This window comes from Physella acuta, unplaced genomic scaffold (genome assembly GCF_028476545.2).
Source record: "Physella acuta isolate Inbredline_101_S28 unplaced genomic scaffold, ASM2847654v3 ptg001317l, whole genome shotgun sequence".
In the NCBI taxonomy this organism is placed as follows: domain Eukaryota; kingdom Metazoa; phylum Mollusca; class Gastropoda; family Physidae; genus Physella; species Physella acuta.
The window spans coordinates 78,045-101,498 of NW_026732832.1; the positions used below are offsets into that span (position 1 = coordinate 78,045).

At 36.3% G+C, this 23,454-nt stretch overlaps 1 protein-coding gene across 3 annotated transcripts; it reads right to left on the reverse strand.

The window, feature by feature from the left end:
* Positions 1-1,629: 1,629 nt before the first annotated feature.
* On the reverse strand, positions 1,630-22,424 carry LOC131958332 (tyrosine-protein kinase TXK). 3 transcript variants are annotated; one of them, XM_059323299.1, is made up of 20 exons: positions 22,406-22,424; positions 19,553-19,625; positions 18,784-18,976; positions 18,566-18,664; positions 17,760-17,853; positions 16,987-17,109; positions 16,176-16,300; positions 15,240-15,304; positions 14,874-14,933; positions 14,579-14,713; positions 14,345-14,466; positions 13,905-13,973; positions 12,479-12,543; positions 12,205-12,317; positions 11,627-11,715; positions 5,218-5,297; positions 4,510-4,628; positions 3,980-4,101; positions 3,095-3,255; positions 1,630-2,014 (listed from the first exon to the last, which is right to left on the reverse strand). In XM_059323299.1, the coding sequence occupies exons 3-20, from the start codon at positions 18,967-18,969 to the stop codon at positions 1,922-1,924; spliced, it is 1,920 nt and encodes a 639-aa protein (XP_059179282.1). In that variant the 5' UTR covers positions 18,970-18,976; positions 19,553-19,625; positions 22,406-22,424; the 3' UTR covers positions 1,630-1,921. The 3 variants fall into 3 exon arrangements, with proteins under 3 accessions (XP_059179282.1, XP_059179281.1, XP_059179283.1); XM_059323298.1 differs by lacking the exon at positions 22,406-22,424 and adding an exon at positions 22,298-22,399; XM_059323300.1 differs by lacking the exons at positions 19,553-19,625; positions 22,406-22,424 and adding an exon at positions 22,298-22,399.
* Between the last annotated feature and the right edge of the window lie 1,030 nt (positions 22,425-23,454).

Below are 23,454 nucleotides of genomic sequence, written 5' to 3' on the forward strand. Positions count from 1 at the left end.
TTAAGCTTGCCTTTATGTAAAATAATTTTCAAAACAATTTTATATAAAAAAATATTTGATAAAACAAAGATAAAAAATATTCAATTTTTTGTTGTAAAAAATTTGGTAGACAGTTGTTAAAAATAAAGCTGGGCTATAGAGTGTTAAGCCTGACAAGTGTCTTATGAAAAATTAAAAACACTTGAATGAAGCATGCAATAAGTCACCATGATCCGAACTGATATCCCAAGACAGATGGGCCAGGTACGAGAGTGGGATGAGCACAGGTAAGAGCCACAGGTGGAAGAAAGAAATTATATTTTATTTAACACATTTTTTTCTTCATGGACCTATACATTAACCCTTTAATTTAAAAGCTTTAATGGGGATCACAGAATGTATGCCAAAGCAGAGAAAACCTTTCTATCAAGGCTTTAGTAATAATGAACAACTTGAGAGGGACAGCACTCCAAACTGTATCTTTAGTTTACATAATGATAAAAAGGGAAGTAACTATCTTCAAAGAGCAATTATATTCATTTATGACAGTATCTGTTTCACAATTAGACTGTTGTCTTCAATCACACCTAATGAAGAAAATATTGTACTAGCCCTCAAATGACAGAATTTTGTGAAAATCAGCCATTACTTGGTATAATTTGAAATCCAGAAACAAAGCATTATGTACAAACATCAGAATCACCTGTAGTTTAAAACTATATATAAATGTTTGGCAGATGTATGGGAAAAATATATTGACAATAAACACATAAGTAATTTACATTGTTACACTTGAAGAACAAAATATACAACAGCTGTAGAAGTAATAATATTGACTGTACTGTACCCATGAGTTTTTATAAAGCTGTTTACGTTTGGAAGCGCGTAAAGTGAAAACATTTTTTTTTCTTCAAGTTTTGTCTTTCAACATTTTCCCTGGTTTAAAACACCAAGTGAGTCAAAAGACAATTAAAAAAAACAACATTCAGCTGAAAAGTGGTACCCAGCATGAAAAAATGTCAATCTATGGAACATCATGAGTTAGCATTTACAGCGTAATATACATCAGCTTTGCTTATATGACTATGAAGAATTAAATACACCTGCTTGATACACGTACGGCTGTTTAAAACACTCAGGGGTGGTAAAATAGCAAGACAGCTGAGTCAGGCTGTGGTGTAATAGGAGGTGGGGAATGGAAGGAGTGACTGCCCAGGTGAGATGTTGTTTGAAGCTACCAATAAGTAGGCCAGCTCTCTAGTTTTAAAGACTGAGGCGGGTCAGGTTGCTGACCCCCTGACCAATAGAGGAATCAATAGAGGAATGACATAGCTGTGTAGTCTACCCTTGCTAACAGGATTATAGGAGAATTGTAGCTTTAGTCTCTCCTTGCACACAATACTATGATAGAATTTTAGGTAGTTTCTCTTTGCACACAATATTAGGATAGAATTTTAGGTATAGTCTCTCCTTGCACACAATATTATGGTAGAATTTTAGGTAAAGTCTCTCCTTGCACACAATATTATGGTACAATTTTAGGTAAAGTCTCTCTTTGCACACAATACTATGATAGAATTTTAGGTAAAGTCTCTCCTTGCACACGATATTATGGTAGAATTTTAGGTAAAGTCTCTCTTTGCACACAATACTATGGTAGAATTTTAGGTAAAGTCTCTCTTTGCACACAATACTATGGTAGAATTTTAGGTAAAGTCTCTCTTTGCACACAATATTATGGTAGAATTTTAATACTCTCCTGCTCACTCAGGCTCAGGGTAAAATTGTAGATAGTCTCCCCTTTGACACAGGCTAAATGTAGAATCAGCATAGTCCTCCCTTGCATGCTAGGTTATGGTAGATTTGTGGGTGGTCTCCCCTTGCACAAAGGCTAACCGTTTAAATGTAGTTATATTGTCTCGCTTTATATCCAGACTAGCCATTATGGCAGAACTGTAGGTATATAGTCTCCCCTTGCATTCAGGCTCTCCAAATTGCTTCTGAGCTGAGTAAATGTAGGTCTGTCATAAGCATTCTGAAACACAAAAACGTTAGCTATAGAAGTCCCTTAACACAACAACATAAGCTATATAAGTACCTAAACACAAGAACATAAGTTATAGAAGTGCCATTCAAACACCACAACATAAACTATACAAGTACCATTTAAACACAGCAGTACCCTTTGGTTCAATTTTATTTTTAGTGTTACCATTGAAAAAAATCTCAAATCTGGTCTAAATCATCAAGATTTTTAACAAATTAACTTCCAATATCTACTACTAGTACACAATCAAATTCTGAATTATTGACAATACCATTCATCATTAGCCATTCTAGAAAAGCAAATGCCATGTGGCTGAAGACAAACCACTACTTTTTTTTTTAAATTGAAAGCAGTATAAAATAAAATAAAACATATGGCTAATAAACAGGAACCAAAATTACTTAAAAGTAGATTGAGACTTCCAGTTTTTTAATAGGCATTTCAAAACTCCTTTAAAAGAAAAGTTCTGTCCACTAAGTGACACTGAAAATGGTATGTTATTTATGGTAGGATTTTGTCACAAAATGACATAGGCCTACGGGTGGGAAAGAGAGACTAAGAGAGTTAAAATGCTACTACTATTTTTATCTGTTGTAAAACTTCCAATAATTAAAACAGATGAATAGGGGTCGGCGTGGTCGAGTAACTAAAGCTCATGGTTGCTAAACCAAAAAGTCTCGAGTTCGAACCCTCGGGCAGATGAGGCTCGTTAGCTGGGGAAAGCCTCTCTTCTAGGAGAGAAAACTCCAAAATCAAACAACTGCTGCCTTGTAGTTTGTTCTTGGTTGGACAAAGGCTATGAAAGCAAATCCAAAAGGAAAAGCAGGCTGAAATCGAAGTCAATGGCCTCAATAGCGCATAACCAGTTGACACGTATCCTTAATTGTGATGGAAGCGTGGTCGAGTCGACAAAAGCTCATGGTTGATAAATTCGAAAAAAGTCTCGAGTTCAAACCCTCTGGCAGAAAAGGCTCGATTCCTTCCAACACTAAAAAAAATTAAGAACAAAGAAGAAGAAGAAAAAACAGATGAATAACTACACATAACCCAACAAAACTGTCTTCTTACCGTGGCCCAGCATCTTTTCATGACTTCAAATACTGGCACAGGAGCTGCTCTAGGCATCTCTAACCTCTTGCCTTCCTCAGCCACGTATTTCAGGACTTCGGGATTTGTCATGCCACTGTAAGGCATCTCTCCACAGGAATAGATCTCCCAAAGTAAAATGCCTGTTAAATTAATACGATAATTAACTGATTACAGTCTGGGGTATAAAAACCTACTTCTAAGGCCAGGCAAAAAGACAACGCATTTTCAACAACTAGATTTTGAAAAAACAATTATTAAAAAATAGCTAAATTTGTAAAAATAATAAAAAGCATGTTATACAAAATTGGTAAAGCCTGATTCAACAGCAGCGGCATTTAAATTAGTTTTGATTTCACTAATTATAATTTATATTGCCTGCAATTTTGAAAAAGAAATTCTCTAAAATTTAGAAAAATTGTAGAAAATGAACTACTGATAGTACAAGAAAACAGGGTAAAAAAAAACAAACAACTGATTATTTCCCAAATTCCACCAGTATCATAAAAAAATCTTGTTACTAAGTTTAAATAAATGTACTATACATAGTTTGGGTAAATACAGACTGTACCACAAAAATAAATTTTTGGGTGATTGATGACGCATTAGACTGTAAAGGGTTAATATGAAAACATTTCTCCACCTCATGTCCTTTGACATGATCAATGAATAAATTAGATAAACATTATTAATAAAAATTCCGGGATTAAAAAATAATTTTTTTAAATTAAATTTCCAGCTTAGCACTTAAAAAAAGTTAGTTCTAGGTAAAAAACAACTATGTGTTATAATTTTTAACTTTAGTTTTTTAGATCTTTAATTCAACAAGTTACAAAACTTTATTTTCCGAGTGTCCCATCAACTCACCAAAAGCCCAAACATCAGATTTACTGCTGAACCTCCGATGGTAAAGGACTTCAGGGGGAGCCCACTTGAAGGGGAATTTTGTTCCTTCAGACATTTGGTAGTCATCATCTTCTAATACAATCCTGAAAATAACATAGAGATTTGCTTCAAGAATGTTCAGAATACTAAGAAATTGAAATTTTAAAAGGGTAAATTATTTACAATACTAAGATGAAAACATTGTATTAAACTAAGACAAGAAAAATGTTCTTCATTAAATATTACAGTGTCAACATTACTAAAATAAAACATTACAATTTACATTATTAACAAATGAACTAAATCATTACTTATTATTTAACTAAACATAAACATTAATTACTTAACCAAAATAAATTTAAAAAAAACGATCATATTTATTTAAAAAAAAAATTAATAACCTAGGTAAGCTAAAATATGACTTATTTCTTGCTAGATTATTACTAAAATATTACTATAACACAACTGAGACATGACTAATTAAGTAGCTAATTAGAAAGTTTACTAATTACCTAGCTAAACCAAAGTCCCCAACTTTGACGACACCTTCATTACCAACCAAACAGTTTCTCGCTGCTAAATCTCTGTGAATGATGCTCTTCCTATCTAAATACTCCATACCACAACAGACCTACAGATAGTACAAAGAAAAAGTCAAAATATAATTTTAAATAAAACCTCTTCAATAATGTTTTGCTTACTTTTAATTACTTTCAACACTAAAATGATAGATTTCTTTTTGGCGCCTTACTGGTTTTATTAACATGGTAAAGTTTAAGTCTAACCAGTGTTTTATTTACAGAGAAAACAGTGGTAAAACCTGGTTAAAGAGATGAACAAACAGAGAGAACAAAAATGTAGTTCTATAAAATACTTGGAGGTTCTTGAGTAAGAATATTATACTGAAGCTTAAGCTGAAGAAAGAAATATAGCAGGAATTGAAGCTAAACAGTAGTTTAACTAAACAAGAAACCATTACAAAACCTGTATTCTCCCTCAGTCTCAACCCAGTCACCCCCTCATATACAGGCAGCTGACAGATAACTCTATCATGGGCTATCAAATCTGCTCATTGTAGTAACCATGGTAACCCATCAGTGTCACCATAACCAAACAACAGCACCACATTTTAAAACTAGTGCTGATGAGGGCGAAGTTAACTGCCAATAGCCCAATATGGAGTACACAAGAACAGTCAGCTGATGGAAGAAAAATGTTACCTGCAGTCCAAAGTCCAGCAGCTTGCTCTGGTTATAGAACAACTTCTGTCTGTGGCGCTGCAAGTATCCATTCAAGGCCCCTAAAACATTACAAAAAAATAAATTTGTTACAAAAATGTGAATCGTGTTAAACTGGGTTCAGTTCTGGGCTGCAAGTTTCCATTAAATTTCAAGGCCCCTAAAATGTTACAAGAAAATAAATTTGTTACAAAAATGTGATTGTGTTAAACTGGGCTGCAAATATTTATTCAAGGCTCCTAAAATGTTACAGGAAAATGTTACAAAAATGTGATTGTGTTAAACTGGGTTCAGTTCTGAGCTGCATGTTTCCATTCAAGGCCCCTAAAATGTTACAGGAAAAGGTTACAAAAATGTGATTGTGTTAAACTGGGCTGCAAATATATAAGGCTCCTAAAATGTTACAGGAAAATGTTACAAAAATGTGATTGTGTTAAACTGGGTTCAGTTCTGAGCTGCATGTTTCCATTCAAGGCCCCTAAAATGTTACAAGAAAATAAATTTGTTACAAAAATGAGTTTGTGTTAAACTGAGGTCAGTTCGGGGACTGGATGGCCACTCTAGAAAAATAAAACAGAGAACAAATGTCTCTATAGCCAGTATAACAAGCTTTATATGTAACCATTACATATTATCCCAACCCAACATATGTCAGGTACCTGAATAAACTGAGTAACCTTATCAGGAATTATCTACAGACCCAGACAGAGTGCCAACTTACTATCAGAATGAATAATCTGAACCCAGGATGGCAGGCAAGTATTCTACCACTACATCCCACTGTGTGTTTTAATGACTTTGTGACCCCCCCCCCCCCCCACACACACACACTTTAAATACAGTTGTTGTTAGGTTACATTTGCATCCATGTTTAGTCAATACTAACTGATGAGAGGACATTAAGTGCTAAAGGACTGCTATGGAATTAAGTGATAGAACTACTATGGAATCAAGTGCTAAAGGACTGCTATGGAATTAAGTGATAGAACTACTATGGAATCAAGTGCTAAAGGACTGCTATGGAATTAAGTGATAGAACTACTATGGAATCAAGTGCTAAAGGACTGCTATGGAATTTAGTGATAGAACTACTATGGAATCAAGTGCTAAAGGACTGCTATGGAATTAAGTGATAGAACTACTATGGACTCAAGTGCAATGGGATTAAGTGCTATAGAACTGCTATGGGCTTAATTAAGTTATGAAGGACTGCTATAGAATTACTGCTATGGAATGATGTGCTATGGCATTGCTATAAAACTACTATGGGATTAAGAGCTATAGAACTGCTTTGGAATTATATGCTATAGAAATTCATTAAGAAGACTTCAGTAGAAGAAACTTGCTGAGATTTTCCTTTTAACTTAAGACAAGTATCACAAAGGTCATGAGACATGCAAGATTCATCCTCGTAAAATCTATTTGATTTCAAGTGTTTCTAAGTAGAACATCCTATTATAAAACACACGATGCTCAGTACTAGGAAGTAAACATAAACAGTGAATGGAGAGTTGTAGCCAGCCCTCATATTCCCACTGTTGAAATCATCACAGATATCTGTTCCCATACTACTTGAGCCAAGACTAGACAAGCCAGGCTCAGAGCTGCAAATGTTGGGGTGACTTGAACGTTCAGGAGTGGCTTCTGTTACAAGTGTCACTTCAGACAACAGACAAGCTGGGTCACTGGTTTAGTGCTGATGTTTATCTCTATACCACACCCCGACTGTGCCCGATGTGGTGTGTTGTCATGCCCTCCACTATAACGACATAGCTTTTAGGCTACAGCTGTAGCAACACCATGTTGGTAGTTAGTTATAATATCAGTATATTTCTAATTGGGGGCAATGACAAAATACTATTGTATATACATTGTACACATTGATGCATGTGGGCCACTTAACCTACACAACATCCAACATGGAAACTCACACAACAAAGTATGGCCACTCCAACAACCAACATGGCCACTCAGACAACCAACATGGCATTTCACACAACCAACATGGCATTTCACACAACCAACATGGCCCCTCACACAACCAACATGCACTCACACATGGCCCCTCACACAACCAACATGGCCCCTCACACAACCAACATGGCCACTCACACAACCAACATGGCCACTCACACAACCAACATGGCCCCTCACACAACCAACATGGCCACTCACACAACCAACATGGCCACTCACACAACCAACATGGCCACTCACACAACCAACATGGCCACTCACACATGGCCCCTCACACAACCAACATGGCCACTCACACAACCAACATGGCCACTCACACAACCAACATGGCCACTCACACAACCAACATGGCCACTCACACAACCAACATGGCCACTCACACAACCAACATGGCTCCTCACACAACCAACATGGCTCCTCACACAACCAACATGGCCACTCACACAACCAACATGGCCACTCACACAACCAACATGGCCACTCACACAACCAACATGGCCACTCACACAACCAACATGGCTCCTCACACAACCAACATGGCCACTCACACAACCAACATGGCCACTCACACAACCAACATGGCCACTCACACAACCAACATGGCCACTCACACAACCAACATGGCCACTCACACAACCAACATGACCACTCACACATCCAACATGCACTCACACATGGCTCCTCACACAACCAACATGGCCACTCACACATGGCTCCTCACACAACCAACATGGCAACTCACACAACCAACATGGCCACTCACACAACCAACATGGCCACTCACACAACCAACATGGCTCCTCACACAACCAACATGGCCACTCACACAACCAACATGGCCACTCACACAACCAACATGGCCACTCACACAACCAACATGGCCACTCACACATCCAACATGCACTCACACATGGCTCCTCACACAACCAACATGGCCACTCACACAACCAACATGGCCACTCACACAACCAACATGGCCACTCACACAACCAACATGGCTCCTCACACAACCAACATGGCCACTCACACAACCAACATGGCCACTCACACAACCAACATGGCCACTCACACAACCAACATGGCCACTCACACAACCAACATGGCCACTCACACAACCAACATGACCACTCACACAACCAACATGACCACTCACACAACCAACATGGCCACTCACACATCCAACATGCACTCACACATGGCCCCTCACACAACCAACATGGCCACTCACACAACCAACATGACCACTCACACAACCAACATGGCCACTCACACAACCAACATGGCCCCTCACACAACCAACATGGCCACTCACACAACCAACATGGCCACTCACACAACCAACATGGCCACTCACACAACCAACATGGCCCCTCACACAACCAACATGGCCACTCACACAACCAACATGGCCACTCACACAACATGGTCACTCAAACATGGCCCCCTCACACAACCAACATGGCCCCTCACACAACCAACATGCACTCACACATGGCCCCTCACACAACCAACATGCACTCACACATGGCTCCTCACACAACCAACATGCACTCACACATGGCCCCTCACACAACCAACATGCACTCACACATGGCCCCCTCTCACAACCAACATGGCCACTCACACAACCAACATGGCCACTCACACATGGCTCCTCACACAACCAACATGGCCACTCACACATGGCCCCCTCTCACAACCAACATGCACTCACACATGGCTCCTCACACAACCAACATGCACTCACACATGGCTCCTCACACAACCAACATGCACTCACACATGGCCCCTCACACAACCAACATGCACTCACACATGGCCCCCTCTCACAACCAACATGCACTCACACATGGCTCCTCACACAACCAACATGCACTCACACATGGCTCCTCACACAACCAACATGCACTCACACATGGCCCCCTCTCACAACCAACATGGCCACTCACACAACCAACATGGCCACTCACACATGGCTCCTCACACAACCAACATGCACTCACACATGGCTCCTCACACAACCAACATGCACTCACACATGGCTCCTCACACAACCAACATGCACTCACACATGGCCCCTCACACAACCAACATGCACTCACACATGGCTCCTCACACAACCAACATGCACTCACACATGGCTCCTCACACAACCAACATGCACTCACACATGGCCCCTCACACAACCAACATGCACTCACACATGGCTCCTCACACAACCAACATGCACTCACACATGGCCCCTCACACAACCAACATGCACTCACACATGGCTCCTCACACAACCAACATGCACTCACACATGGCCCCTCACACAACCAACATGCACTCACACATGGCTCCTCACACAACCAACATGCACTCACACATGGCCCCTCACACAACCAACATGGCCCCTCTCACAACCAACATGCACTCACACATGGCTCCTCACACAACCAACATGCACTCACACATGGCCCCTCACACAACCAACATGGCCACTCACACAACCAACATGACCACTCACACAACATGGTCACTCAAACATGGCCCCCTCACACAACCAACATGGCCCCTCACACAACCAACATGCACTCACACATGGCCCCTCACACAACCAACATGCACTCACACATGGCTCCTCACACAACCAACATGCACTCACACATGGCCCCTCACACAACCAACATGCACTCACACATGGCCCCCTCTCACAACCAACATGGCCACTCACACAACCAACATGGCCACTCACACATGGCTCCTCACACAACCAACATGCACTCACACATGGCCCCTCACACAACCAACATGGCCACTCACACAACCAACATGGCCACTCACACATGGCTCCTCACACAACCAACATGCACTCACACATGGCTCCTCACACAACCAACATGCACTCACACATGGCCCCTCACACAACCAACATGCACTCACACATGGCTCCTCACACAACCAACATGGCCACTCACACATGGCTCCTCACACAACCAACACACACTCACACATGGCTCCTCACACAACCAACATGCACTCACACATGGCTCCTCACACAACCAACATGCACTCACACATGGCTCCTCACACAACCAACACACACTCACACATGGCTCCTCACACAACCAACATGCACTCACACATGGCTCCTCACACAACCAACACACACTCACACATGGCTCCTCACACAACCAACACACACTCACACATGGCTCCTCACACAACCAACACACACTCACACATGGACCCTCTTACACCCAACATGGCCACTCACACTGACATAATTGGGCCAAGCTAGTTCAACACCTACTGACACCTGTCTACATTAACAGCTGATTCTGTTTCACAACTCCATTAAGGATAGAAGTAGATAGACCAGGAAAATATCTGCATGCTACTTCATGCTGTATATTTCACTTCCTGGTTTGAATACCAATTAAAATCCTTGACCCTGGCTAAGTACACGGACAGGCATCAAGGATTTAAAAGTCTAGGATATAATTACACAAACTCTTACAAATAATTTAGAACATGTGAAGCTCTAGTTTTTTGGAATAGAAGGCCTTCGTCAGAAGAGCGATAAAATGAACAGCTTTTGTATTGTAAGGAGGCTTTGTTGGCTTGATACAGGATGTAAGGATGTCCTGTTTGTGAGGATTTTATTGTTTAACAATATCCATATTACAAAGTTGTCATGTTTAGAGATTTAAGGATTTTGTTAACAAGATCATTACAATCACCGTTAGAGGGGGAGAGGGGGGGGGGGGGGGGGGTTAAAATTTAGTGGTGTGTGACAAAGATCAGGAGAAAACTTAATTAAATTCAAAAAGGCGTCACTGTCACATGAATTAAAAATTCAAATTTTCAAGCATAAATTAGACCAGGTTAATGATGTATGCTGACAGTTTGATGGACAGGTAGAGCAGTAAAAAATCTCAGCCTTGTGTTCCTCCACTCTTGTCTAATAAACACATTCAGTTTTATAATTTGTATGGGGGGGGGGGGGGGGGGGAAGAAGATAAAGAGAAGGAGTAAGTGTGGCCCTACATCCACCATTTATCCTTAAAGAGACAGACCCTGTCTCCCAACCCCCCTTATCCAAGTACGGTTGATATTTATAAGCAAAATTGTATTTTAAAAAACTAGATTTTTACAGTAATCAATATAGATAAAGGCATGTTTTTTAATCATGTTGACATCAGATTTATATATATTATTTACATCAGATAATGAGCATATAGATATTTTAAAATTTAATCAGCTTACATCTAAAGATATTTTTAATCCTTTTGTGAGTCTACTATTAAAAAGTATTTTATATCTTGCGAGTGCTATCTACTTTAGACAGCCACACCAACAAAGTATGAACCTAATCTGTGATGAGTGAATATCTACTGAAGTATGAAGCACCAACAAAGTAAGAACTTACCATGTTTTAATAATTCTGTGATGATCATCTGAGGCTCCTGGTTTAAGATGACCCCATAGAGTTGGACTAGATTTGGGTGACTAAGCTGCCTGAAACATAGAAATATGTACATATATATTTACATATTCACAATGGTTACACATCACATACATGACGAGTGTGGCAGTTCAGGTACAGCTCACAAAACAACTGAGCTAACAGACAATGTCCGAGGTACACAATTTTTTAAGTCAGTACATAGATGAACTGAACTAGGTACAGCTCACAAAACAACTGAACTAACAGACAATGTCCGAGGTACATAGATTAACTGAACCAACTGGCACCTGGACAATTTACCCTACACAGCTTATGATAGCAGTGTACTAATACAAGACACCCCCTACACATAGCTGAACTAAACCACACCTTCGGAACCATTTCCCATACACAGCTAAATGATAATAGTGCAGTAACAATACAAGAGCTCCCCCCTACTTAGGTGAACTAAACTAAACAACTCCATACTGACAACAGATGAAACAATCAAATCCCCTCAATATAGATGAAATAATAATTAGCTTTTTGAAACATCTTACGTCATTGTCTTGAATTCCTGAAACACCTCATCTGATGATGGTTTGACTGTCATTTCTTTAATAGCTACTGGCATAGCGATGTTTCCATTTTTATATATACCCTCATATACAACCTAGAAGAAGCAACAGTACGGTTATCAGGGTGATTTTCATAACTAACCAAGGAATACCACAGAAAGTTAACACACAGAAAAGTATCTACAATGAATTTCTGATTAACTTCTTGTGTAGGTTACAGATGAGGTGTAGAAAAAGATCTGTTAAAAAATATTACCCCAAAACAACCCCGTCCTAATTCTCGTCCACGTGTCAACAAGCTTGGATCCAGATCCCATTTGCCTGGGTGAGAGAAAAAATTATCAAGGATGGAGTGTAGATGGAGGTAGAAAGTTATTGTTGTTTCACTTTGAATGATGTGGAGTGTAGATGGAGGTAGAAAGTTATTGTTATTTCACTTTGAATGATGTGGAGTGTAGATGGAGGTAGAAAGTTATTGTTGTTTCACTTTGAATGATGTGGAGTGTAGATGGAGGTAGAAAGTTATTGTTGTTTCACTTTGAATGATGTGGAGTGTAGATGGAGGTAGAAAGTTATTGTTGTTTCACTTTGAATGATGTGGAGTGTAGATGGAGGTAGAAAGTTATTGTTGTTTCACTTTGAATGATGTGGAGTGTAGATGGAGGTAGAAAGTTATTGTTATTTCACTTTGAATGATGTGGAGTGTAGATGGAGGTAGAAAGTTATTGTTGTTTCACTTTGAATGATGTGGAGTGTAGATGGAGGTAGAAAGTTATTGTTGTTTCACTTTGAATGATGGAGTGTAGATGGAGGTAGAAAGTTTATCATTGTTTCACTTTGAATGATGTGGAGTGTAGATGGAGGTAGAAAGTTATTGTTGTTTCACTTTGAATGATGGAGTGTAGATGGAGGTAGAAAGTTTATCATTGTTTCACTTTGAATGATGGAGTGTAGATGGAGGTAAAAAGTTTATCATTGTTTCACTTTGAATGATGGAGTGTAGATGGAGGTAGAAAGTTTATCATTGTTTCACTTTGAATGATGTGGAGTGTAGATGGAGGTAGAAAGTTTATCATTGTTTCACTTTGAATGATGGAGTGTAGATGGAGGTAGAAAGTTTATCATTGTTTCACTTTGAATGATGTGGAGTGTAGATGGAGGTAGAAAGTTTATCATTGTTTCACTTTGAATGATGGAAACATTGAAAGATGTTGAATGTAGATGGAGGTAGAAAGTTTATCATTGTTTCACTTTGAATGATGGAGTGTAGATGGAAGTAGAAAGTTTATCATTGTTTCACTTTGAATGATGTGGAGTGTAGATGGAGGTAGAAAGTTTATCATTGTTTCACTTTGAATGATGGAAACATTGAAAGATGTTGAATGTAGATGGAGGTAGAAAGTTTATCATTGTTTCACTTTGAATGATAGAAACATTGAAGATGTGGAGTGTAGATGGATGTTGATAGTTTATTGTTGTTTCATGTATTTATTGTTGTGTGAGAAAGATAATTTATCATTTTTATGCTCTCAATGATGGATTATAACATTGAGTGTGAGAAGACAATAGTTTATCACTGTTAAACTCTGATTACAGGATTATAATATTATTAAGAAGAAAAGGCATCTATGTATTCTTTCAATGATGGATTTTTCAAATAATTAAGATTAAATGCAACTCACTGCGACTGAAACCAGCGGTGGATGGTGCATCACCTCGTGGTGGAGGATCTCGCAGTCTGGTGTAGATACCTGGAGAAAGTAATTCTGTCAGTTAATTACAGGATGATACAGATACAATCACGTTATATGTAGGATAAATGAATTAATAATAGATTTGTGTGAGTTAATGGTTTCTTGTATGAAGTGGCTAGATATAATAACATGCAAATTGTGTCAGTGAAATGAATTTAAAAGGAAACAATGACTATAATTACACACACACACACACACACACACATATATATATATATATATATATATATATATATATATATATATATATATATATATATATATATATACATATATATATATATATATACATATATATATATATATATATATATATATATATATACACACACACACACATATGTAGTTTTCTGCTGTAGCCATCCTACCTCCAGCATTGTACTTGTGGTAATGCACAAGCTCCTGAATACTGTTATGTGGGTAGTTAATAGATATATAATACTGGCCGATCTCATTGCGCTTTATTTGATAATGCCTCACATTACCACCGCTATGAAAAAAAAAATACCAGATTATTATTATTTTTCAAATGTAGGACACAAACAAGTTGAATACATCAAAGACAATAAAACAGACTTAGTGTTTATATAGAGTTGACATACTTTTCTGTTGTAAAAATAGAGAGTGAGTATTCTCCTGGACTACTAATTGATTCCCTCACTAGAAAACAACCTTCTTTTCCTGCTGCTGTCAGCAAACTTTTGCTGCGCTCCCGAGAGCAATCTTTATAATACCATCTGAAAGACAGATAAAACTTGTATTTCAACACCAAAATGCTGTATTATTTCTTAAAGATTATAGAAGTTTTAACTAAATTTACTGAAAGTTTCAGATATTAGATTTGCTATTATATTACAGTTAAATGCATAATATCTATATAAAATATACAAAACTTACTCAAATACTTCAAGACCACAATTTTTCTTGATATAATTGGAGGGAATATAACCTTCTTTTCTATTTAAAAATAAACACATTTTATTTGCTTTGTCCAAATTTTTAAGGTTACATTTTTAAACATTTTCATAGTTATATTTAAAGTTAAATTATTTTTGTTTACAAAAAAGGTGACCATGTTAGGTGGATAATTTTGATGCATAGATATTGTGAACAATAAAATGTGTGTCTGATGTTTGATGAACAAAAAAATAAATTCAGTATTGATGTTTGGTGAATAAGATGGTATAATCTTGATATTTAGTGAACAATAAAATAACATAATTTTATGATGTAAACAAAGTAATGAAACCAGTACAATCTTACCCTTCTCTATTCTTGGCAAACCACCAATTTTCTGCTGAGTCTTCTAAAATTATGTACTGTTCACCCTAAGAAAACAAACTTGATGCTTTAGTACACTTAAGCTAGATCTAACAGATTTTACACAAACTTTATAGTACACTTTAGCTAGATCTAACTGATTTTACACAAACTTTATGCTGCAATACACTTAAGCTAGATCTAACAGATTTTACACAAACTTTATAGTACACTTAAGCTAGATCTAACAGATTTTACACAAACTTTATAGTACACTTAAGCTAGATCTAACTGATTTTACACAAACTGTATGCTTCAATACACAGCTAGATCTAACAGATTTTACACAAACTTTATGCTTCAATACACTTAAACTAGATCTTATAGATTTTATACAAACTTTATGCTTCAATACACTTAAGCTAGATCTAACAGATTTTACATTTGACACAAACATGATGCCTCAGTACACTTAAGCTAGATCTTACAGATTTTATACAAACTTTATGCTTTAGTACACTTAAACTAGATCTAACAGATTTTACACAAACATTATAGTACACTTTAGCTAGATCTAACAGATTTTACACAAACATTATAGTACACTTAAGCTAGATCTTACAGATTTTATACAAACTTTATGCTTTAGTACACTTAAACTAGATCTAACAGATTTTATACAAACTTTCTACTACACTTAAGCTAGATCTAACAGATTTTACACACTTGACACATTTAACACAACTTTTAAGATAAGCAAGATATGTTTCCGCATGGTGTATCTTATTACGAAATTTTGTCAACAGTGAAATGTACATTATGTCTAAAATCAACAATAAAAATTGTTAACATATCACCATAAATTATGGTGATTTAGCAAAAAAAAAAACCCACCAAAAACAAAGCAGTATATAAATTGATATAGGTTTTATGACTTACTGCAATCAGCTCTAAGCCCCAGTCATCTGTGGGCTGATAGTCATACACAGCTATGTATATTCTGTCGTTGGGGCGTGGAGGGGGAGTAGGGGGTGGTACAAGACTGTTAGAGGATGGAAGGGTATCTGAAATAAACAATAGGCATTATAAGTACACAGTGGGTCAAAAAACATTGTAAGCACACAGTATGATTGAGTATGTCTGAAAGTTCTAGTTATTGTAAGAAGACAGTAGTGATTGTAAGCACACAGTATGTCTGAAGATTCTAGTTATTGTAAGAAGACAGTAGTGATTGTAAGCACACAGTATGTCTAAAGACACAAGTTATTGTAAGCACAGTGTGCTAAAAGAGTGTTCTCATCCAAAGTAATTTGAGTGATTTCTATAGAACAGTTTTATACTTTTGAGGTTACTGAAACAGCTCACAAGTGAACTAGGATACAATGAGCTGAGAACAGTTTTATACTTTTGAGGTTACTGAAACAGCTCACAAGTGAACTAGGATACAATGAGCTGAGAACAGTTTTATACTTTTCAGGTTACTGAAACAGCTCACAAGGGAACTAGGATACACCGAGCTGGTAACACCTGAATACACCAGTCTGAAACCAGGCAGGATAGATCAGAGCCAACTGTCAACAAGGGGAATAACTATTTGTACATCAATTGAATAAGCCAGCCAGGATATAATCAAAGTTTTCATGACAATAAGGGGAATAACCATTTGTACATGTGATGAATTAGTTTCATCTTCAAAAGACCTACCCAGCTGTCAGAGTCTATAACTGAGCCTACCAACACAAAGACCTACCTGTAAGTTTGCACCCTATGGCATTGCGATTTGACTGATCACAGCAATTATAATAGGAAAGTTTTTTAGTCCACACCCCAGGATGGTATTTGTTGAAGAACTGGGCGTTAGCTTTTAAGGCCCCTGAAACAGTGTAACACAAGAAAGATGAAGTTACATTGTGTTATTATGACAGCTTTGTATCATGCAAGTGTAAGATGACTGTTCAATTTTGAAAAATATTTACATTTTAAAATGATATATTCAATGTATTCATGTATTTTGCGTTTTAAAAAAGTGGCGAAAAGTAATTTTGTTTTCTAATTTAGAAACCATATCGAGACGAGTACATGATACTAAAACAAAATTCCCCAGCTTTAATCACAAGCTGTAGCACTTAGTTCACTCTGCTATAATAAGCACTTGATTCAAGAAGAGTATAGAAAGGGTATCTCGGCATTCTGATGATAACACTATCCTTTTCAAATGTTGAGGTCAGAGAAACAGATGAACTCTACTCCATCTATCCCATGGACCGCCCAGTCTAAAAGGGTTCTTTACTTTTTGTCTGGCTAAATATGTTGTTGTATGTAAATTATCTTAATGACAAACTCTGGAACAAGCCAGGTTTTCTGAAGATACAATTGACTGCTGACCACAGTTTAAAAAAAAAGATTGCGCAATGTCTTATGAATCAACCTATGTTATTTTGTCTTAAGAATCAACCTGTTATTTTGTCTTATGAATCAACCTGTTATTTATGATTGTGAAGTCTGCCGATTACATTTTATTACCTGTTCTAATAGCATCTAACCATGCATACCGCTCAGCATTACTACTCGCAACTATGTACAGGGTACAGTAATCCTGCTTCTCAGAATACACAATCTGTAAGAAAGAAACATTAACCTTAGACTTCATATTGCTCCATCAATGAGTACAGTAAAACCTATAGAGCGCATTTTTTAATTATGTAAATTTTCCCTTACAGGCAAAAATCAATTATGCTTATTTCAAATAAACAACGTGACATATGTTTTACATGTTTAATAAAAAAAAATATGTACATATGTCACATATTGATGGTGTAACATATTGTTCACACAGACAGTGCAGTTTTTAACCTCAGAGGCAGGTAGGTAAGAAAATAACAAGTCTCATGGAGCTAATGAGCTACTTGATACACAGCGCAGGCACGAGACACTGACATGCTATCTACAGTAGTCAGCAAACTTCCCATGGTCAGTTTAAGGGGCGTGATGAAGTGGCAGCTTCATAGCATAAGTGTGTCAATGTGTCATTTACATGGTGTATTTTATTTAAATAATTAAGCCCACCTTCTGCCTCAGAGTAAAACACTTTACAAAAAAACAACACAAACATGTAACAGGTTATTAACGAAATTCAGTGAAGACACTAATGACAGTATTAACACAATTCAGAGAGCATTAACAAAATTCAGTGTATGATGGCAAGATATCAATGACAGTACTAAAATAATTCAGAGTGTACTAAAAAAAAATCAGTGCTGAATGCCAAGCGATGGTATAAATATAGCGATGGTATAAACACAATATAGAATTAATCATCTGAGCCAAACCTGAAAAACATTGTCCTTCTCCTCTAGTTTCTTGTCCTCAACCTCCATTACAACTTTCATTAAATCAAGTGGTATTTTACCTTTGATTTTACCTGAATTCTGTGGTAAATAAGATACATTTTTTTAATACATGAAATATAAAGATTAAAAGTATCTTGACTAAACAATCAACATCAGTATTTTTAATTAAAAAAAAACAAGGAAATTAAAAATTTTACCTGTAAGTCGCCCTCATAGTATGACAAGCTGGATTTAGTTAACTTAAAGAGTCTATTTTTGTAGTTCTGTACGCATAATGTTTTTCTTTTTATTACTGCTCTTTTGGATAGAACCCCTTCTTTTATAACAGGGTCTGACAATCCATTGGTCAATTTGGAAGCCATTTTCCAGCAACTTAATTGCATCGAAGCTCTGGAAAAATTTAAAAGTTTTATAATCTGAAAAGACCAATACAAAGTAGTAAAAAATTATTAAAAAATGTCAATATATTAATTTACTTCAACTGTGTATCTAATCTAAAAAATGCAAGCGTTAGGTCTAAAACCTTCTGATATATTGCATTTGCTATATAGGTGTAACAGGATTATGAACAGACTACAGAGACAAATAAACAACTACAGTTTTGATATGCAAAAGTAAATGAGATACATGGGTATGCATCAAAGCAGCTACACTACTACAAGCACTACAGTACAAACAATAAGCAAAAATTAAAGGAATAATTTTGTGATTTGACTTATTCTTATACCGAATAATATCCAATTTCGGGCTTTTATTTTAATTTAAAACAAAGTTTTATAAAGCTATTTCATATTAAAATAGTGTTGTTCAATTTGTTTTGAAATAAGGGGTTAAATATTTTAAGAAAATCTGTGCTTATTAAAACTTAAATACTATTTATAATGAAAGTTATAACAATGCACAATCATCAAATACGATTTTTTTTTCTTGAAAACACTCAGCAGAGAAAATAATGTTTAGAATTACCACAAATCCATTAGGAAGAGTAGTTGGTCATCCAAGTCTGTGACTAGCCTCAAGTTGACCATCAAACTAACAACTGTTGTAAATAAAAATAAATACAAACCCTCAGGAGAAGTAATGCCTATAATAAACTAACAATGTTACTTCAATTTTCAAAAGCAACTTTTAAACATTATCCTTCATGAATGAAAGATAACTTTAAAATTTAAACTTATGGCTACATATTATTCTTCATTTGGCAATGTTGCTAGATCTAGTAAAGGGGAGATACAGAAATTGGTGAACTATCAATTTGAAAATAAATAAATTTGGCATACATTTTTTAAATATTATAAAATTGGTTGATACAATTGAAACCAAAGGCCACCAACAAATTTTCTTATATTAGGTGGTATGTACTTCAGTATTACTTATATAGAATTTACTGGTATTTTGTAGCATGGTGTTTGTAAAATGTTGCACAATGTGACAATAGAAGTAGGTAGATATGGGGGTAAACGTGTGCCTTATTAAACCAAAATAACATGTTCATTGCATAAAAAATTGTTTAAAATATTATAGTGTATGGCTCCTAAATATTATCCCTAACAATTAGAATTAGTAAAACAGTTTTAAAAAAAAAATTAAAGGGTATACAGAGATTTTTTTTTTATAATCATGGGCTAAAGGACATTGTATAAACAGTGAAACATGATGCAGTTAGAAAATACTAATGGCTGTAATATGTTGGTTTATATACTGCATTATCCTAGTGGTCAGTTGTTTTTTGGGGGGTTAGCTCTGTATAATAGTTTATAGACTCACTGACAAAGGTTATTTTGACACAGTTAACTTAGTGACATAAAACATGGGTTAGCTAATGTAGGCTAATGGCAATTATGGTGAGTGGTTTTGTTTTAAATTTAATGTAGACACACAGGCAGTTAGTGTTTTATTAAACATTTTTAAAATGATGTTATGGTTATTCTGTTCAAGCTAAATTAATCCACACCCAGAGTAAAGAAGGAGATGCATGCCAAGGAAAGAATAGAAAATATAAAGAAAATAAACATAATACAATGTAAATGAATGATATGACATATCATTAAAATTATAAAAGGAAATTTATGTATGTATGTATGTATATATATATATATATATATATATATATATATATATATATATATATATATATATATATATATATATATATATATATAATAAATAGAGTAATAGAGGTCCTGGTAAATGTTTCCCACATGAGAATTATACAATTAACAATATCTCCAAACAGTTTTTTTAATGATATAATTTTTGCAGAGGCGTAGCGACCCCTCCCAGCGCCCAGGGAAAAACTTTCAATTTGGCTAAAATGAGCTTTTAATTTTTTTCAATATATTTTGGCACCCCTAGCATTGGCACCCGGGGACATATGTGTACCCCCCCCTCACTACGCCTCTGAATTTTTTAGTGAAAATGCCAGACTATGTTCCACCTAAGCTTTGTGCGCAGTGCTGTGCAAAATTTTTTAACCTGCCACGCAGTCATTTTGTAAAATACAAATATCCTTTTATAAGACTTTAAGAACACTTCGCACATACATGTTGCAACTCAAGTTTTGTAGATTGTAAAGTAATTTAATTTTAAGACAAAATTTAATTAAGTTTAATAAAAAAAGTTCCTTGCTGATAATAAAACTAACCTATTCTCGTCCAGTTCAAGTGCTGCCTCATAATGACTCAGATAATGTCTCACCTAGCTACTAGTAATGTTATTTGAGGGGCTGTGGTCAACTTTCCCTCTAAGGGGAAAAAGCTAGAGTGCAACTTGTTTTTTGTGTGAGTCGTGTTCTAAAAGTCTCATAGAAAGATATCAGCCTAGGTTTTTTAAAAATGTCTGTGCGGCAGGTACACGGCAGCGCAGCTTAGAGGGAACATAGGTTGTGGTCTATGGAAATGTTATAGGCTACCATCGTTACTGGGTATGGATAAAATGGGTTTGAGTGAGATTCTGTTAACTTTAATTTTAAACATATTAACATAGATTCATACAAATTAAAGGGGCTACTAAAAACTAAAAATAAATATTAAATAGGGACTTGATTTAAATCCAAAATTGACCAAAAAAATCCTAATCAGACAGATGTGTAGCCTGGTAAAAACTATATTTGGCCTAAAATGTGATTAAAAGTAACAACAGGAGTAGTAGATCTAACTAGATCTCTAGACCTAGCTAGTAATCTGGATATGATTAGTTCTATTGATCTATTCTTAATATTTTAGATCTAGATCCTAATACTTAATAGTAGTAAATAGTAAATTACTAAAATTAGTAAATAGGTTGTTAAGAGTTAAGTCAAGTAGTAAAAAGTAGATCTAACTTCTAAGAATAAGATCTGGATTCTAGATCTAGATTCTACTAGATTCCACTTTAAAATTTAAATGTCCAAATGATCAAAACACAAATTTCTAGTAGCCAGAACTAGATCTAGAGGATCTAGATAAATCTAGATCTAGTTATGATAAGGGCAAGGGGCAGAAGTTTAGATAGCTTCGATACTCTAGTTATATAACGTAATCTGTAGCGAGCTAAATAAAGTAAAGGGAAGCGGTAGATAAGTACACTTGACATAACTACTGAGTTGACGGGACGACACACCAACCACACACGTAACTTTTTAAATTCACAAAATTAATTTATAAATAATTAATTTGTAAAATATGAGGTTTTAATACAAGTTGCCAAACAGCGAACACAAAGCTCACTTACAAATTTCGTTAGTGTACCCAAATTAATCAAAAGACGAAAAACATCACCGTTGTTAACAAATGACTTTTTGGATAACCAAAACCAAACACATTTCAATAAGTTACTAACCAGGAAGGAAAGCGATGTTGATTCTTCCTTCTGCAAAGTAAAAAATTATAACCGGAGAGTTTATTTTTTTGTAACGAAATGTGTTCAGGTCTTCATAGCAAACTCAGAAGTTTTTGTCATGACATTGTAGGTCAAAGATAAGATCTAGTTTAAAATACCCGATTACATAACTTTTACTAAGTAGGGGTTCAATTTTAATTATCAATGGCTAAAATGTTCATAGTCTATTACATAACTCTAAATGGAATTTATGGTTTAAATTAGTTTAAAACGCGTTGGCTTTATTTTTATTATGACTAGTCTAACCTGCTGCAGATATGGGTGGAATCTAGTTTTAAAATGAGTCTAACAAATAGGCGAGTCAGGGCCCCACCAAGTTCCACCACTAAACACTCATACCATAAAATTAAGTGCCCGGAGAAATTTTTTTTCTCAATGATAGCCCAAGGGCTATTTTTCTCTTGTGGAAGGGGGGGGGGTTGTCAAGATAACCCACTTTTTACCAGAAACGGACGCCCATTCTCACACTTTAAAATTAACCAAACTTCTCCAAAAGTCCAACAGATTTTAATTTCCGATAAGTACAAAAACTACAAGGCCATGTTGTCCCATTTGTCAACACACTACTACACCCCCCCCCCCCCCCACACTCCCTTCCAAGACCGTCTCGCATCAGCAATAACAAGTGTTTTAAAATGTAACTAAAAATTAAGTCTAAAAATTATATTTAAAATGTATACATGTGACGGCACGCTTTTTAACCCCCCCCCCTCCCCCAAACATCTCCACACATCGTCACCAAAGTTCGAACTCTCTCCCAGGAGTGTGACGTCCAGTGTTTCTTCCAGACTTTTTTCTCCGGGGAGGGGGGCGGTAGAATTTCTTCGGGACGGGGGCGGACACTGTTAAAAGTATATATTTTCTATATAAATTTCATTTCGTTCGGGGGGGGGGGGGGCGGTAGATTTTCTTCGGGGGGGGGGGGTCTTCCCAAAGCTAAATTTTAAATGACGGTTTTATCGTGTGTGTTTTAATGTTTACACTTCCAT

What these genes read in the sequence shown, in the direction of transcription:
- LOC131958332 (XM_059323299.1), bottom strand. Translation starts at nt 18,969, where the DNA reads ATGCAATTAAGTTGCTGGAAAATGGCTTCCAAATTGACCAATGGATTG. An exon ending in CACCGCTGGTTTCAGTCGCA is followed by an intron (nt 12,544 to 13,904) that starts GTGAGTTGCATT and finishes TCTCTCACCCAG; the next exon opens with GCAAATGGGATCTGGATCCA. An exon ending in TGCTGGACTTTGGACTGCAG is followed by an intron (nt 4,629 to 5,217) that starts GTAACATTTTTC and finishes TACTATCTGTAG; the next exon opens with GTCTGTTGTGGTATGGAGTA.